Genomic DNA, 18,871 nt, shown 5'->3' with positions numbered 1-18,871 from the left:
TAACGTTATTTTTAAGCTTTGTGATGAGTACACACTCACAATGACAACATGAAATGACGTATTCTATGATGCATTTCCAAATCAAACAATGAGGTGGCCAGAGTAAGCCCAAAGCAGTAAGTTCCGCTAGGATGGCAAGCAGCCGTGTGATTTGGGAGGCTCTGGTTGGGAGTGCTGACAGAAATACGCAGTATTTCCCAGGGAGCACACCTAGTCCCAGGAGAAAGGCATTTCTCCCATCCCCTCCAGCACAAGGGGGCTCCCGGTGGCCAGCCCAGAAACTGTCCAGGTGGAAGAGTGCCTTGGGTGGTATGAAGATAGCTAAAGAGAAAAACAGAACAGTAAAAGGTGCATGTAGAGGCGGTGGAAAAAATGAGACAGAAACACAACATTCTGAAACAGTACAAGTGACCTTTTTACTTCATGTTTTAAACCATTACACTTGAAAACAGGCAAGTTAAAATAAAATTCAACTAAAGTAGCAGGCAGTTCCAGTCTATTAAACATTGAAAATGACTATTAAAGAGTTCATGGGAGTACAAATACTAAATAATGTAAGAAACACTCGTTGAGGTCATAGACATGTTTCATGTACAATTATTTCCTATTAAAAAAATATAACCAAACTAACCATTTAGGTGAAATCTGTTTTTATTTTTATTTTTATTTATTTATTTTTTACAGAATCAGAGGGAGGGATAGATTAGGGACAGATAGGAATGAAGAGAGATGAGAAGCATCAATCATTAGTTTTTGGTTGCGACGCCTTAGTTGTTTATTGATTGCTTTCTCATGTGTGCCTTGACCATGGGGCTACAGCAGACCAAGTAACCTCTTGCTCGAGCCAGTGACCTTGGGTCCAACCTGGTGAGCTTTGCTCAAACCAGATGAGCCCGCACTCAAGCTGGCAACCTCGGGGTCTCAAACCCGGGTCCTCTGCATCTCAGTCTGATGCTCTATCCATTGCACCACTACCTGGTCAGGCTGTTTTTTATTTTTCCCACAAATACTAGACAACCCAGCCTATTCTGCCTTTACCAAGAATATTTCTAAGGATTATTAAGAATTTATAAAATTTAGCCTTTCAAATAGAAAACACTGGCCTTCACTGTTAAAATTTTCTGGAGTCCCTCTCTCTTTCTCTCTCTTTTATTTATATATTAAGAGAAAGGGAACTTGGGATGGACCGGATGAGATAAATCATGGCTGACATACTGATCACCAGTGCCCTCGCTGCTGCCTGCGTACCTGGAAGCAGCCCAGTGCCAGGAATTTCACACGCCTCATCTCTGACACTCATAGCTTCTTTACAACAGAGTTGTCTCTCTTTATTGATTAGAAAACTAAGGCGCCTGACCAGGCGGTGGCGCAGTGGATAGAGCGTTGGACTGGGATGCCGAGGACCCAGTTTCGAGACCCCGAGGTCGCCAGCTTGAGCGTGGGCTCATCTGGTTTGAGCAAAAGCTCACCAGCTTGGATCCAAGGTCGCTGGCTCGAGCAAGGGCTTGCTCAGTCTGCTGAAGGCCGGTGGTCAAGGCACATATGAGAAAGCAATCAATGAACAACTAAGGTGTTGCAATGCGCAACGAAAAACTAATGATTGATGCTTCTCATCTCTCCGTTCCTGTCTGTCTGTCCCTGTCTATCCCTCTCTCTGACTCTCTCTCTGTCTCTGTAAAAAAGAAAAAGAAAAAAAAAGAAAAAACTAAGGCAAAACAAGATAATAGATAGTGGCAGCAATTTAAATGACTGCCATATATTTTTGCCTATTTAAAAAAACTGATTCTATAATGAGATAAATTCATAAATATAAACTAGCACATGTATAATTTACATAGTAGGTGTGCATCAAAGAGTAAGAAAAGGGCATACTGTAATGGATTTTATCTCTAACTGTGGCTTCCTTGGTTAATTTTTCAGCGTATTTTTTTTTTTTGTATCTTTCTGAAGCTGGAAATGGGGAGAGACAGTGAGACAGACTCCCGCACGCGCCCGACGGGGATCCACCCGGCACGCCCACCAGGGGCGAAGCTCTGCCTACCAGGGGGCGATGCTCCGCCCCTCTGGGGCGTCGCTCTGCCACGACAAGAGCCACTCCAGCGCCTGGGGCAGAGGCCAAGGAGCCATCCCCAGTGCCCGGGCCATCCTTGCTCCAATGGAGCCTTGGCTGCGAGAGGGGAAGAGAGAGACAGAGAGGGAGGGGGGGGGTGGAGAAGCAAATGGGCTCTTCTCCTATGTGCCCTGGCCGGGAATCGAACCCGGGTCCCCCGCACGCCAGGCCGACGCTCTACCGCTGAGCCAACCCAACAGGGCCAATTTTTCAGCGTATTTTGGTCAACATTTTAAAGGAAAAAACAAGTTTTTATTGATTTTTCTTATTCTCCCACAAAGATGAAATTCTGAGAAACAATGCAAACAACAGCCTTGAGCATCTGTCAAAATTATAACAAACAATGCTATAAAAAGTCTTTGGATTGCTATAAATTGCCATGTGGGAACAAATTATTGAGTTTACACAGAAGCTAACTTAAAAATAATTACATAAAATGAACTCTAGGTTTAGAAATTATTCAATGTAAAGATTTTAAGAAAATTATCTCTTTAAAGTTATTTGAACCAAGAGAATATAATAAACCAGTCAAAATGACCTAGCTGTTTAAATTGTTATGGTCCCAGATTTATTTATATATTTCTGTATAAATAAAACTTTCAGATGCATATGAGATCACTTGTAAGTGCCATATTTTATAGTTCTTAAAAAAAAGATGAAAATAAAGGCACAGAAAGATAGACAGAAGCACATGGATGACACATTATGAGAGTGTCACATACATGGTAGCCACTGTGCAATGACATAAAAATCTATGAAATGAGTCGCTTGATATTATCTCTCACAAAAATATAAGCCACATGGTGAACTTTGACATCGTAATACACAGAAATTTAGCCAGTTAAGCTGTACTTTACACATTGGATAGAAAGCATCGTTAGAATAAAGCTTGGTGTTTACCTGTACCTTCAATGTCTCTCCCTGCAAGGAGTTGTCACTGTCATCATTCTCATCAGGTTTAATCAAAATAGTGTTACTGAGAAGGTGGTTCTGAACTGCCATCAGATAGCGCAGGCAGGAGGACGCCGCCTTTAATACAAATAAGGGCATTTAAATGATCTAGATGTTACTGAAAAAAGGGAGCATGTAATCCTCACGTTTCGACAAGGGAAGCAAAAGGCAAAGTACAGAAAACAGATCAAGTTAGTTTCCAAGGTGATGTATTTCCACTTGGCTTGTGAGATAGAATTTGGCACATTTACCATAACTTTCTGCCTTCGGTTACATACTTTGCACCAATTACTTGGATACTTACTTGAATTTTTGCCAAGTAATTTTTTTGCCTTGAATTTTTGTTAGTAATTTTCTTCCCCTCCCTCCATCCCCTCACATATATCTCCCTAGAGACGACTCTACCAAAACCGTTAAAAGAATCTTTGGTGCTTATCAATCTCTGTAAAAACACTGATAGTTTAGAAAACAATGCTCAACTTCAAATTAATGCGTGAGAAATTCTCTTACTATTTTAAACAAAACAAAAACATCCAAATTCAGTTAAATAATTCATTGCAAAAAAGACATGTAAAGCAGGAGTCATCATGGAGAAAATAACTCAAGTGAATTTGTCTAATTCTACATTTCCAGGGCCAGCACAGTCATGTAAGGCCCTTCACCAGTTAGTCCATCCTTGTAAAGTGTGTATGTACATGTGTACACACACACCTCAACCCAGTAAAATGAAAACAGGAACAATGAATTAAATTTTACTTTCATTTAAACACAGTTTTGCTAAGACCTGGTCAAGATGGCAGAGTAGGTGAACACTGCACTCACCGTCTCCCACGACATCAAAATTACAACTAAATTATAGAACAATCAACCAGGATAAATACATTTTTACTTACAGGCACCGTTGAAAGGAGTTTTTGAAAATCATCTTTAGAGACAGTTTGGCACTTGGTGATTAAGATACAGGATTCTCGTACAACAATCTTCAGAATGTAGTGTAAAAGTTCATCATTTAGTCTTTAAATGCAGGAAAAACGTAACAATAAGATATTGATGGTTTAGTAATAAAAGGATAAATTCTATACAATCAGTATTAGAAAATAAATAGAAGACACAAAGTAATTGGTGGAAGTCAATGATCTAAGTAATGATGCTAACAACTGGGTGTAAATGAAACTTACAGAAACAAAATGGCACCCAAGCACCCAGTCCAAGGATTTTATAAACAACAGAGAAAACCAGCACCTTTCTCTCCTCACCAGCTCCAACCACACCCTCATTCTCCCACAAATCAGCAATTTGGATGATGCCTTCCATCAAGATTTTTTAAATCAGCTCCACCCGTTATTTCTGGTAAGTGCCTTTCTCCTCAGGCCCAAGTCACTTTACTTATAAAACTGAAAGGTGCTAAGTGGCAACTGTCAGATTTATTGTCTTTCAACTGGTCCATGGTTTAAACATGCTAACTGTATTAGATATTAGAGTAGACTAAAGTTGATTGCATTTATATGTAAGTTAATAACTGAGAAAAATGCAGAGTAAGAGCTAGCAGTGACTAAGATAACTGGTGTCACCTGTAATGATCATCGTCCTCGCTGCCAAATCGGTTGTTTTGAAGCTGTTCAGCTAAATTGGTTAGGATCACATCCCGCAGCTGGGAAAGGCCACTGTTTCTCTCTCCTAACAAAGAACAAAGCTCCATTAACAACCCTGGTAATTACACTTAGAAAAGGGATGCTATTCAAGTTTTTAAACAAGCAGACTGTCGATAATCTAGTACCCGGCATCTGTACTCCCACAAGCAACAGCAGCAAGAAGTGCATCACAAACAATTTGACTTTTTTAATCCGCTGCATCCTGATTTAAGGGTAGTCACCCCCTTGATTCATCATATGTGTGACTTCTAACTCCTTTAATTAATGTTGCTTATAAGTGCAGTGTTTTTGACATGGTAAATTTTGTTATTGTGGTTTAGTCTAGTTTTCAAGTTCCATTTTAATGCATGGGAAAAAAATGGCTTAGAAATCTCTAAGAAGTCATTATCTTTAACGCTCATTAAACATTTATAATAAGGTATATTAAACTAAGCAGTGGAGATAGAAAGGTTTATAAAGCTTGAAAATATATAAAACAGTTTCCGCTTTCAATCTGGTTGAAGTGTTGGCAAATGTGTAGATATGTTTTAAAAATTAATGCTGATTAACAGATATGAAGGAAAAAAATCTATTATCTATATCCAGTTGTTTCCTAAGGGACAAAAAAAATGATGGTAGTTCAAGGATAATTAAAGGATTCTCACCTTCTGTTAAGACCAACTTAAGTAAGTTATTGATTTCAGTTTCACCTGGGTACAAGATATTTAAACCAGAGCTGAAATGACAGGAAAATCAAAATGCTTTTAGACAAGTGTTCTAGAAAATTCAAACTCTATTTAAATTTTTGTTTTATTAAGGATGCCAGGGTGGTTACATAAAACTCTGAGGTAAGCTTCATCCCTAAAAAAGCAGTTGAACCTAAATTCACCATTGTGCTATAGTCTGCTGACAGCTTCCCTATCCTTCTCCTGTCTGAGAGTTACCAAAATGTTAACTTATCTGAGGTCAGATGCAGAACTGGTTGAAGAGAACTGAGTTATAAAAAAATTCAAAGGAGCACTGGCTGAGTAGCTCAGTTGGTTAACCATTAGAGCATCAACCTGATATGCGAAGGTTGTGGGTTTAATCCCCAGTCAGGGCACATACAAGAACCAACCAATGAATGCATAATAAGTGGAACAAGTTGGTGTTTCTCTCTCTCTCTCATTCTCTCAAATCAATCAATAAGTAAAAAACTTATTCACTACCTTGCCATAGTCTCTCCCAAATATACACCTGCTTGCAAACCATCAAAACATCCACTTAAAGGATTTTTTGTCTTTTGTTTTATTTAATATCCAGTAGGATCTTAGGTGCACAGTGAGACAAGAACATAGGTACACAGATGGCATGGATCCTCTGGAAGTGAGGCACAAGCCTGTGTCCGTTAAGTTATACTCTGTGTGTGAGGTCTTGACAGGGTGGGATGGGGTAAGAGACAGCCATGCTTGGAAGAGAAAACTATTTTCTGCTTACCTGATGGCAAGGCAGACTTCCTTCTGAATTTCAGGGCAAATTTGATCTTTCGGTGCCATCAACAGCTGCCAAAGAAGCAATCCCGACCGTCGAATGATGTCTCGATTCCTTTCGGTTTGTGGGCTGAAGAAAAATTTAAATACCACCTACAGAAACATAAAGGGCATAACTAAAAATGCTACTGGGAATAAAATTATCCCTCTAAAGAAAATCATGTCGATGTTCTTATGAATAGATTTTTAACCACAATCTCTTCTATTGTGTAACAATATAATTACAGTAAATATTTTACATATATTAATTACAATGAACTACATATAGCAGCAATGCTCCATTAACTGCCATGCAATGAATATGATAATAATTCAGATTATAGGATTAGAATGCAGTAAGATGCAAAACAGGAACATTATTAAATTTTCTTCTGGTAGAGATGAGCTGGCTGAAGCAAAGCTTTGTGCTGTTTTTTTTTCTCTATTACCTTATTTATCTCCAAACAGTGTATTTACCTGAAAGACAACAAGAATGCAGCGGATAATACAGGTGTCTCCATTCACCATGGCCTTCTCCATGATGTCACAGATGCTGCTGAGATGGTGCGCTTCAATCGGGTGCTGCTTGCCCAAGACACTGGTGATCGGGAGGTTTGGGTTGGTAGCAAGAAGATTGAGTTGGTGTATGCACATCGCACCAACGTGGTGCAGTAACTGATTTATAACCTCATTCGTGGTTATAGCCTCTTCTAGGAAATAAAAAGGAAACGCAGTAAAGGAAGACATCTCTGTGGGCCATCCCCAAAGAACCGTCTTTTGACTTAACAAAAGGTGCACACACACTAGGAGAGTATCAGCTCCAATATCTTCTGCTGCTTCTAGAGAACCCCTCTCCCTGCCCCACAGCACTGGGGTGGAAACAGCTGGGAATTTCCACATTTTTTAGAGCGTAAGTAGCTACCACCATGGAGCCCTTTCCATACGCTTGACATTGGCTACTTGCTTTGCATGCATTACCTTACAGCGTCATTATAAACTTAGACTGCTTTAGCCCAGTTTTGTAGAAGAGTAAATCAAGGGTCAGAGAGGTTATAACTCACCCCAAAGTTGGGATGTGAATTCAGGCCATCTCAGCTCAGAGCCCATGCCCGCAATCATACTGGTAACATCTCTCCATCTTCCATGGCTCCGCTATGGTAGACCCCATCACCCCTCCCTGCTCCGAAAATATCTCCTCCCACAACACCTCAACATTTTTATCTTATTTGGTCACCATAGCCTAAATAGCCATCAGCCATACCTTGTGAGGGTTGACATGTAACCTCTTATATAATAATAAATGTCTCATGGTCACAGAAATTCAGGAAATAGAGGGGAACATCTAAACATGCAAAGTACAAAATTATTCTTTAAAAGATTGCATATTTTCCTTAAAATAGCTGAAGTGAACTGCCGGAAAAGGAGAGCAGGTAACCTTGGAGAGGCAGGACTGGGTGGGGGAACCTTAGAGCCGCACTCAGATTGTGGGCACTGGGAACTGAGACTCAGGGAAACCAGAGAGAAGGCAAACTTTGCCAAAACTGCACTTTTTGATTGAGTATTAATCCTAGGGTCAGACTGGGCCCCATTAATTCTGTGTCTTTTGAGTCCTTGATCTCACAACAATAAAATTCAGGTTCACACTATTCGTTTTCACTAAAGACTTTTCAAAAGCTAGCTTTCATATAACAGAGGCCTCTGATTTAAAAAAAAAATTATTTATTGCCTGACTAGGCGGTGGCACAGTGGATAGAGCATCAGACTGGGACACAGAGGACCCAGGTCCAAAATTCTGAAGTCGCCAGCTTGAGTGTGGGCTTATCCAGCTTGAGTGAGGGTCGCTGGCTTGAGTGTGGGATCCTAAACATGACCCCATGGTCACTGGCTTGAAGCCCAAGGTTGCTAGCTTGAGCCCAAGGTTGCCAGCTTGAGCCCAAAGTCGCTGGCTAGAGCAAGGGGACACTCATTCTGCTGTAGCCTCCCCTGCCCCAGTCAAGGCACATATGAAAAAGCAACAATGAACAACTAAGGAGCCACAACGAAGAATTGATGCTTCTCATCTCTCTCCCTTATCTGTCCCTATCTGTTTCTCTCTCTGTCTCTGTCACACACACACACACTCAAATTTATTGATTGATTTTAAAGAGAGAGGAAGGGAGAGAGAGGGGCAAGAACATTGATTTGCTTCTGTATGTGCCCTGACCAGGGATTGAACCGGCAACTTCTGTGCTTCAGGGTGATGCTCTAACCAACTGAACCATCTGGCAGGGCTGAAGTCTTTGATTTTTATTGTGTTAGATAGGAAGCCATTGGAGGTACCTGAGCAGGAGTGTCAGATCTGACTATTTCAGACTAAAAGACTGGCTGTTACATGGAGATGGGGCAGAGGAAGGAACTGCAGAGGAAATGGAAAGACCAACAAGGAGGCTGCTACAATAATTCTGGGGAAGACAACGACAGCTTAGACTAGAGTTGTAGTGGCACAGGCAGTGGGAATGGCTGGGTTTGGGATATATTTTGAAAGTAGGAGCTGATAGAATTTGCTGTGTCCATCTGGTGTGAGGTGTGAGAGAATGAGAGTCATAGATAACCGCAATGTTTTTGGTCTGAGCAATGAAAGAATAGTAATCCATATACTAGAATAGGGGACTCAACAAGTATAGATTTGGAAAAGGGAAGAAATGTGGAGTTTGTTTTTGACATGTTAAGTTGAAGATGCCTATTAGATATCCTAGAGCAGTGGTCCCCAACCTTTTTTGGGCCACGGACCAGTTTAATGTCAGAAATTATTTTCACGGACCGGCCTTTAGGGTGGGGCAGATAAATGCACAAAATAAAATTATGTGACTGGCGCAAAAACTGTGGTATTTTTAAATATAATTGTCGAACTTACGATATTTATTGGGCTAAGTTAAAGGAGGAACGAGCATGATCCTCATTATTCAGGCTGTATTTAAATGTTATTCTGACAACGTTTCATGTCTGACATCAATATGTAATATGATAGGTACAAGCTCGTTACCAATCATGAACCTACAACAATAAAAATAAACATGAATCCACTGTGTACTCATATGCAAGTTTATTAGAAGCGTCCTCTTAACATCACACCAACAACATAACATGAATAACATCCTTTCTGCCTCCAAACACTTTCCAGTCGCTATGTAAAGTTTAAACACGCCTTAAAAATAAGATACAACACAAAAACAAATATAAAGAGTGCATGAAAAATACAACTCACCATTGTTATGAATATTGTAAGTTAAGGGTTATTTATTATAATGTTTATTTAGAATGAGAGATAGTAGCCTCTCTCTCAACAACCATAATGCTAAATCAGTGGGAGCCCTGAGCTTGTTTCTCTGCAACGAGACGGTCCCATCTAGGGGTAATGGGAGACAATGACACCCAAAGTGTGTTGCTTATGTCCAGTCTATTCCGTAATTTTGTTTTGGTTGCTGTCACTGCAGAAAATCCCGCTTCACACAAATAGGATGTCGGAAATGGCAACAGAGTTTTTAGTGTTTTTGTGGCGATCTCGGGGTATTCTGCCATGACTTTAATCCAGAACACTGGCAGAGTTGTAGTCTCAAACATATTTTTAAGGCCGCTGTCATTTGCGATCTCCAGTAGTTGATCCTCTTCTTGCACAGACACGCTGGATTCACCTGGTTTGTTGACAAATGGATCGCGGATCCATTCCTTGGCAATTTGTGGGTCTTTTGTGGTTCGGAAGTAGTGTTCAAACTCTTTTAAAAGCAAATACAGGTGATCATGCACCAGCTGGGACAATGAAGGCTTGGGCTCAGTCTCTTCCAAAATTCCCACAAATGTTTGAAACATGTCAAATATACCCCTGTTCACGCGTCGTCCCCACGAATCCAGTTTGGCTTTAAATGCAGCTACTTCATCTGCCAACTTGAAGACAGTTGTCATTTTCCCCTGAAATGACCGATTGAGTTCATTGAGGAGGTTAAATATGTCACACAAGTAAGCGAGTTTTGCGACTCATTTCTCGTCACTGAAATGTGCTGCTAGCGGTGACTTTTTTTCTGAGAGAAATCTCTGCAGCGGCTCTCGTAATTCAAACACTCTGGCCAGGGACCTCCCTCGGGATAACCATCTTATTTCTGTGTATAAGAGAAGGTGTCTGTGCTCTGTGTTCACTTCCTCACAAAGCTGCTCGAACAGGCGCGAGTGAAGGGCATGTGCTTTGATGTGGTTAATAACTTTAACGACATCATTCAATACTCTGATAAGTTCCGGTGGTATATTTCGGCTAGCCAGCATTTCCCTGTGAATGACACAATGCGTAGACTCGCATTCAGGTGCAACCTCCTTAATCCGAGTAGTTAAACCAGACATCCTTCCGGTCATGGCAGCAGCTCCATCTGTGCATATGCCGACACAAAAAGACCATTTCAGTTTTCCTGATATATAGTCATCCAGCGATTTAAATAGTTCTGCAGCTGTGGTTTTGGTTGGCAATGATAGTGCAAATAACATATCCTCATGCATATCTTCTTGATAAAGATAACGCACGTAAACAAGTAGCATTGCCTGTCAATAACTGTAGATTCGTCAGCCTGGAGAGTATACCACGGTGATTTATTAATCCTTTCCAACAATTGTGATTCAATGTCCTCCGCTATTTCCTCAATGCGCCGTGTGACGGTGGTAGCTGAAAGAGGCATCTGTGCTATCTTTTAACCTTAGCCTCTCCTAGAAGTTCACAACAAATGTCTTTAGTGGCTGGAAGGATCAATTCTTCACCAATGGTGAATGGCTTCTTAGCCTTAGCAATACGATTAGCCACCAAGTATGATGCTCTCAGTGCACTTGCATTTATTGATGTAGTGGCCACCAGGAATTCTTTCTGTCCTTCTTGTTCATGCTTTTTTCTTTCGAAATACTCAGAAGGCTTGTCTTTTAAAGTCGGGTGCTTGGTCTCCAAGTGGCAAAGCAGTTTTGAAGGCTTCATTGCCTCATTACTTAGCCGGTCGCCACATATTATGCAGAGCGGCCTTGGTGCGCGAGAATCACCAGTTGCGATAAATCCATACTTTAAGTAGGACTCCTGGTATTATCTGTTAAATGAAGCCTTCTTATTCTTCAGGTCATAGGTTCTTCTTCTGTCTCCTCACTGGCCCTTTTCCATTTCGTAAAAAAACTTTTGATGGAATTTTGTTTTTCACTCATTTTGCTAGTTTATGGGTTTAATTTTAGTGGCAATGTATCATGTGACCGAGACAAGCATCAGGAGTGAGACTTAGATGGATGTAACAGAGGGAATCTGGTCATTTTTTAAAAATAAAACATCATTCAGACTTAAATATAAATAAAACGGAAATAATGGAAGTTATTTATTCTTTCCTTGCGGACCTGTACCAAATGGCCCATGGACCGGTACCTGTCTGCAGCCCAGGGGTTGGAAACCACTGTCCTAGAGGAGGTGAATACATAGTCTAGAGTTCAGGCAAGAAGCTTAGGGATAATAATTAGGGAGTCACTAATACATAGTTGACTTTTTCTTTTTGCTTTTTAAAAAGCAGCTTTTTCAAGATATAATTTACATACTATAAAATTCACCCATTCTAAGTACACAATTCTATGATTTTTAGTAAATTTACACAAATATGAAAATCAGGAACCAAAGCAGAAGAATTACTACTGACCCTATAAAAGTTAAACTAATTATAAGGGAATACTATGAGCAACTTTATGCTCACAAGTAAGAAAACTTAGATAAAATACACAAGTTTCTAGAAAAAACATAAATCACCAAAACTAACTCAAGAAGAAATAAACAATATGAGTAGAAAACTGCATAGCCGCATACTCTCCCTTCCCCCCAAATAGTTATTAATTACTGTGCTGATTAACACATGTCCACAAATTCTCTGATGCTTTTTCTTCCCAGAGCTGGAGCTTAATTCCCCTTCCTATTCGTGTGGGCTCAATGGCTCAATGACTTGCTTCTAATAGAGCATGGGAAGGGAAAAATGGTAACTTTACAGTGAAAAAAGCTGGCATTTAAACCAAGTAACCAATTTTAATATCACTAGTAATAAGTTGAATATTACTCTATTTAAGATGATTATGTTGGCCCTGGCCAGCTAGCTCAGCAGTAGAGTGCCAGCCCAGTGTGTGGAAGTCCCGGGTTCAATTCCCAGCCAGTGCACACAGGAGAAGCGCCCATTTACTTCTCCACCCTTCCCCCTCTACTTTCTCTTTGTCTCTCTCTTCCCCTCCCGCAGCTAAGGCTCCATTGGAGCAAAGTTGGCCCAGGCACTGAGGATGGCTCTGTGGCCTCTGCCTCAGGTGCTAGAATGGCTCCAGTTACAGTGGAGCAATGCCCAAGATGGGCAAAGCATCGCCCCCTGGTGGGCATGCCAGGTGGATTCCGGTCAGGTGCATGCGGGAGTCTGTCTGACTGTCTCCCTGCTTCTCACTTCAGGAAAAAAAAAAAGAAAAGAAAAAGATGACTATGTTGATATCATGTACCCCTGTGATATTGACATAATGAGAAAAGCACTTCATCTCTGTGGTATTCCTTCCCCAAATCTGTAAGTTCAACTTAAAATGAGAAAACATCAGACAAACCCAAACCAAGGGACAGTCTATAAAACACCTGACCAGCACTCCTCAAAAGAGCCTTTTTCTTCTCTTATGCAGAGAGTGTAACTCTATCCATCTAAGTCCAACTGTCTCAGATCTGCTGCTGAGCCACTCTTAACAATTTTTCTTTCAGTCACTTAACTCTTCAAATCCAGAATTTCCAATTGGATCTTTTAAAAAAAAATAATTTATTTGTTGAATTTCTCTATTTGCTCAATCATAGTCATCATATTTTCCTTTTGTGTGTGTGTGTAGAGATAGATATTTGTGTGTGTGTGTGGTTTTCTTTTTCAGAGAGAAAGAAAGAGAGAGAGACAGGTAGGAAGGGAGAGAGATGAGAAGCATCAACTCATAGTAGTAGGACTTTAGTTGTTCATTGATTGCTTCTCATATTTACCTTGACCAGGGGGCTCCAGCCAAGCCAGTGAGCACTTGGGCTCAAGCCAGTGACCACGGGATCATGTCGATACTCCCACACTCAAGCAGGCAACTCTGTGCTCAAGCTGGTGAGCCTGCACTCAAGCCAGCAACCTTAGGGTTTCAAACCTGGGACCTCAGTGTCCCAGGTTGATGCTCTATCCACTGCGCTAACACCATTCAGGCCTTCCTTTAATATTTTAATATGGTTTCCTTCAGTTCTTTGTATAGATTTATAAAGGCTGCTTTAAAGTCTTCATCTACTAAGTCCAACATCTGAGTTTTGCTACAGCATGTAGCTACTGATTTCTCTTAGTTTGTTTTTAATTTTGCTTCTATTTTAATTTTTTCTTTGTTTATTTTTATTATTCTTGTTTTTCTTTTAAGCCTCCCTTCCTTGGAGTTATCTCATATGAGTCAGAGGTTGTGCTCAAACACCTTGAGCTAGCAAGACTTCCACCCTGGATGCCTGTTTCAGGGGGAGCACACCACAGTTCAGGTAGTTTTCAACTCTGCCCAGGGCCTCACTTCCTGCCAGACCCTTGTCACACCTCTGCAGGCTCGTGTCTAGCCAGGCCTGTGCAAACAGTTGGGCCCTCTCGGCTTCCTCTGTGCAGATGTGTGGGGAGCTTATCAAGGCCTTCAGTAGCTTTCGTACTACCCATATTTCACTAGTCAAAGTCTGGCTAGACTGTTGGTTCACTGCTAGCCCGACCCAGGACCACAAGCCTCAGTCTAGCCAAGCCACTGGTATTCTGTTCACCGCCAGATTGCTAGTGTCAGGGACAGGACTGCTGGGCATGAGTTTTTCCGTGCTCTGCTCCAAAGCAAGTCGGCTGCTCTGGCAGCAAGGATGCTGGCTCACACAGTCTGCCCCAGCCTGGTGCACTTACTGCGCTGACCACGCTTGAGGGGGGCGAGGGAAGCATCTCCAGCTAAGAACACCACAAATGTGCAGTGTTCCAGCCCAAAGTCCAGTGGTTCTAAAGAACACCCACTTTTCAATTTGGTGTATGCCTCTGTTCAATTTCCGGAGCCTAGGAATAGTTGACTTTGTTATTTTGTCAGTTTATCATTGCTTTATGAAGAGAGAATTTGCTGAGCTACTTACTCCTCCATACCGCTATAGCTGACTTGGGTGCTGCAAAATTTAGAGTTAATACTAACTTAACATTGCTTTCTGGCGGTGACAACCCTCCACAACAACACGCCTCTCTCTTCAGAGGAGAGAGGAAACCCGAGAAGCGCCCAGTGCAAAGACCCAGCTCCTGCTGCATGGGCGGGACCTGCCCAGGATGCTATGGAGTCACCACTGTTTCTAGCTGCACACAAACGGTCGTTCTGTGTGCTGCCTGCTGCCCTGTCCTTCCCCAGCCTGCAGGAGGCAGAGAAGAGGCTTCCAGAAGAGGGAGCAGCCCTGAGAGCATCCCGAATCAAGAGGAGTGGGGAACTGTCCCAATAAGCACATTTTAAATATATAAAAAAAATAAACTTAATATTAAGAATCTCAATATTAAGATTTATAAAGATCCTTTATTAGTAATTCTATCTAATTATGTTTGTGTATAAGTTGTCAATTATAAAAGCATTTAATCCCATGCCAAATACAAACAAAGAATCAATTTTTGTACCAAAGTTCTGACAACTGCAGAAAAAACATAATTTTCCCATAAAAAAAAAAACCTATGGCCTGACCAGGTGGTGGCGCAGTGGATAGAGCGTCAGACTGGGATGCGGAGGACCCGGGTTCGAGACCCCGAGATCACCAACTTAGCAAAGCTCACCAGCATGGACCCAAGGTTGCTGGCTCGAGCAAGGGGTCACTCGGTCTGCTGTAGCCCCATGGTCAAGGCACATATGAGAAAGCAATCAATGAACAACTAAGGTGTCACAATGAAAAACTAATGATTGATGCTTCTCTCTCTCCATTCCTGTCTGTCTGTCCCTGTCTATCCCTCTCTCTGACTCTTTCTCTGTAAAAAAAAAAAAAAAAAATCTATAGACCACCTCAAAAGCTCTATTTAAATACTTATTTCCTGCCTTGGCTGGCTAGCTCAGTGGTAGAGTGTCAGCCTGGCATGTGGAAGTCCCAGGTTCAATTCCCAGCCAGGGCACACAGGAGAAGCACCCATTTGCTTCTCCACCGGCTTCTCCACCCTTCTCCCTCTCCTTCCTCTCTATCTCTCTCTTCCCCTCTCGCAGCCAAGGCTCCATTGGAGCAAAGTTGGCCTGGGTGCTGAGGATGGCTCCATGGCTTCTGCCTCAGGCACTAGAATGATGGCTCCAGTTGCAGTGGAGCAATGCCCCAGATGGGCAGAGCATCGCCCCCGAGTGGGCATGCCAGGTGGATCCCGGTCAGGCGCATGCAGGAGTCTGACTGCCTCCCCACTTCTAACTTCAGAAAAATACAAAAAAAAAAAAAAAAAAAAACCCAAAAAACTTATTTTAATCATAAAGCAATCAGAGAACAAGGATTTTAGGTTTCTAAGTTCAGAGAACTTAGAATGGGTCTCAGTGGCCATTGACCCATTTGGTTGCTTGGGCTACGCTCCCACTCGCTGCTGCACTCTGATATCCCATGTGTGTGTGTGGGGGGGGGTCTTTTCTGGTAAGACGGAGCACAACTCACCTCTAGGCTCAGCAATGATGTGGCTGACTCCAAGTCTCTGGCAGACGTAATGGAAGGCCTGATTCCCAGGATTGCACCACTGATCGATATAGTCGTTTGAGCAGGTCCACAGCATGTTATTGACTGTGTCGTAGCAGGCACCTGCAGAAAGAGCATACTTGACCCAACTGTCATGTCATCCTCCACCAGTGTGCAGAGCTCTCCCAGACTGCTATGGAACAGGAATGCTCGGGTTCTCCCAGTGCTGACTGTCCCATCCTCCTCCCATGCATTTCCTGGGCAGAGCCACAGACTGAGGCTCAGCAAAAAGGCAGGATTCAATGTCTGCTCTCCTTAACACTGAAATGGAATGGCCCTGGCCAGTTGGCTCAGTGGTAGAGCATTTGCCCGGCATGTGGAAGTCCCGGATTCAATTCTGGGTCAGGGCACTCAGGAGAAGCGCCCATCTGCTTCTCCACCCTTCCCCCTCTCTTTTCTCTCTGTCTCTCTCTTCCCCTCCCGCAGCCAAGGCTCCATTAGAGCAAAGTTGGCCTGGGCACTGAGGATGGCTCCATAGCCTCCGCCTCAGGCGCTAGAATGGCTTCGGTTGCAACAGAGCAGTGGCTCAGATGGGCAGAGCATTTCCCCTGGTGGGCATGCTGGGTAAATCCTGGTTGGGTGCATGTGGGAGTCTGACTCTCTACCTCCCCACTTCTCATTTCAGAAAACAAACAAAAAACTGAAATGGAGTAAGTCTCATAAAAGAGGCAGTTCTTAGTACTGTAACTGACTTCTATGTGGCCTTGTTAATTCCAAAAAGGATTTAAGTAGTGTACATTAAAACCCAGGTACAATAGGATTAATTAACATAACGCCCAATAAAAAGTCTTAGTAACTAAGCTCATAACTTAAGATAAGAGCATCCTAGGAATCAAGGCAAAGAAAAAAATATTACACAATGCTCATTTTCAAACAATAAACAGCTCATCAATTCCTCACGGGAAATATACCTTTTAATGGCATGAACTTTGAAGAATTTGTTACAGGCACCATTACACAACCTAATGAACAGCGTCTTCGATAGCAGCTTATGCAGAGGCATTTCATATGGCAGTTTCTTATATTAATTCTCAAAATTAAACAGTAATATTTTTAAAAATCTCTCTTTCAAGGAAACTAGAATACCACAGAGAATTGGCAAAGTTTTTCGAGAGAAACTGCTAAAACTTTGAATTTCCCAAGGAAATGTGGGCATTTCTTACCCAATCCTGGTACAAGAGCACCACGCCCCAGTGAGCTTCCAGCGGCATCTATGAGATCGGCACGACTTGTGAACTGACCATCCGAAATATTATACACCAAGCTAGAGGCTAGGACTTCGAAAACAAACATTAAGCTGTTTAATAAGCCTTAAAATGATGGTCAGTCTACTTTTAGAGTTTAAATTTTGGGCTCTTAAGAAGACATTCATAAAAATCACACCTTTTGTTGACTATTGATGGTAACAATGAGGAGAAAACACACACATAAGATCACAAAGAACACTGTCACAAAATATCTTCCTAAATAGTAAACCTTTTTATTTATTTATTTATTTATTTATTTTGAGAAAAGAGAGAGAGAGACAGGAAGGGGGGAGAGATGAGAAGCATCAACTCATAGTTGCTTCAGTTTGGTTGTTCATTGATTGCTTCTCATACAAGCCTTGACCAGGGGCACAAGCCAGTGACCTTGGGCTTCAAGCCAGCAGCCTTTGGGCTCAAGCCAGCGAGCTTGGGATCATGTTGATGATCCCATGCTCAAGCTGGCGAGTCTGTGCTCAAGTCGGATGAGCTCACATTCAAGCTCGTGGCCTTCGGGTTTCAAATCTGGGACTTCAGCATCCCAGGTCAACACTGTTATCCATTGCATCACCACTGGTCAGGCTGGACCATTTTTTAAAAGTGTTTTATAAACAGCAACTTTGTATAAAGGTTTTTTCAATATAGGTTATTATGGGTAATTGCAAAAAGGGCTATGATCATTAATATCACAAGGTAACATTTACAAGAAACACTTTATATATAGTTGGTGCTCAATAAAGGTTAGTGGACACAAACACAGCCCAGTGGCTGTCCTTCCAAGCAGTAGCTTTAACACTTGGAGCTTTGACCTTTTTCCTTAACACAGGATAGTGCAGTGATGACAAGCATAGGCTCTAGGTGTCTGGGTTTGAATTCCAGCTCTACCACTCCTGTGCGACTCTGGGAAATTACAGAACTTCTCAGTTCTCTCATGTGTAAAGTGGAGATAATAGAAGAGCCAACCTTAAACCATTCTTGTGAAGATTAAATAAGTTAAAATATGTCCAGGACCTACACCAGTTCATATGTGCTAGCTGCTATTATTGCTATTACTTTCTCCCTGACTTTCAAACATAAAATTCGAGCACTGTGTCACTTGGGCTTGTTTTTCTTATTTCTATCACCCTAGTAATCCAGATCCTTACCACACCTGATGTGAGCTATAATCTACACTGTACTCTTCATTTCTGGTCTATTTACCATTGTTCCATCCTGCACAGCAACAAAAAGATCTTCTCCCAATGTCTTTTTCATTGTCTCCATGCATATGCCTTTCCCTCGACTTGGCCACTTACACAAATACTATCCATTTTCATGACTTACACTGAAGACCTCATCACTCTCTCCCTCTAGCTCACACCACGACAACCCTCTGTCTGGTTCTGCAGCACTTGATGCTGCCCGCAGATCGGGCAGTGACACAGTGTCGTAAATCATTTTCTAGCTGTTTCTCACCCCTCCATCACTTCCCCCACCCAGCCTGTGAGCTCAGCAAGCACCACTTCTCCTGCTTACTGAGCGGCCCCCACAGTGACCAATGTGGAACAGGACACAGGAGGAATTTCAGCACTTATTGATTTGTTGGTCTAAAATAGAATCACTGTGTAAGCTATATCCTTATGAAAAAAAATAGCAGTGTGAAGGCCTGCCTTAATCGAATGGGGCCAATTTCAGTTGAGAGA

The 18,871-nt window shown here is 41.9% G+C and overlaps 1 protein-coding gene across 6 annotated transcripts in view; it reads right to left on the bottom strand.

Annotated features, from left to right (window-relative positions):
- The window catches only part of HECTD4 (HECT domain E3 ubiquitin protein ligase 4), a 194,525-nt gene that overhangs the window by 92,470 nt on the left and 83,184 nt on the right, over positions 1-18,871 (bottom strand). For 4 of the 6 annotated variants that reach the window (XM_066370863.1, XM_066370864.1, XM_066370868.1 and 1 more), the window contains exons 10-17: positions 17,109-17,222; positions 15,868-16,008; positions 6,678-6,910; positions 6,169-6,314; positions 5,358-5,428; positions 4,633-4,738; positions 3,955-4,075; positions 3,011-3,139 (exon numbers count right to left, since the gene is read on the bottom strand). In XM_066370863.1, coding sequence (XP_066226960.1) covers positions 3,011-3,139; positions 3,955-4,075; positions 4,633-4,738; positions 5,358-5,428; positions 6,169-6,314; positions 6,678-6,910; positions 15,868-16,008; positions 17,109-17,222 — 1,061 coding nt within the window. The remainder of the gene's footprint in view (positions 1-3,010; positions 3,140-3,954; positions 4,076-4,632; positions 4,739-5,357; positions 5,429-6,168; positions 6,315-6,677; positions 6,911-15,867; positions 16,009-17,108; positions 17,223-18,871) is intronic. The other 2 variants (XM_066370865.1, XM_066370867.1) reach the window with 1 other exon arrangement.

The sequence above is a fragment of the Saccopteryx leptura genome, chromosome 2 (genome assembly GCF_036850995.1).
Source record: "Saccopteryx leptura isolate mSacLep1 chromosome 2, mSacLep1_pri_phased_curated, whole genome shotgun sequence".
NCBI classification, from domain to species: Eukaryota; Metazoa; Chordata; class Mammalia; order Chiroptera; family Emballonuridae; genus Saccopteryx; species Saccopteryx leptura.
This window is presented reverse-complemented; position numbering and strand designations above follow the sequence as displayed.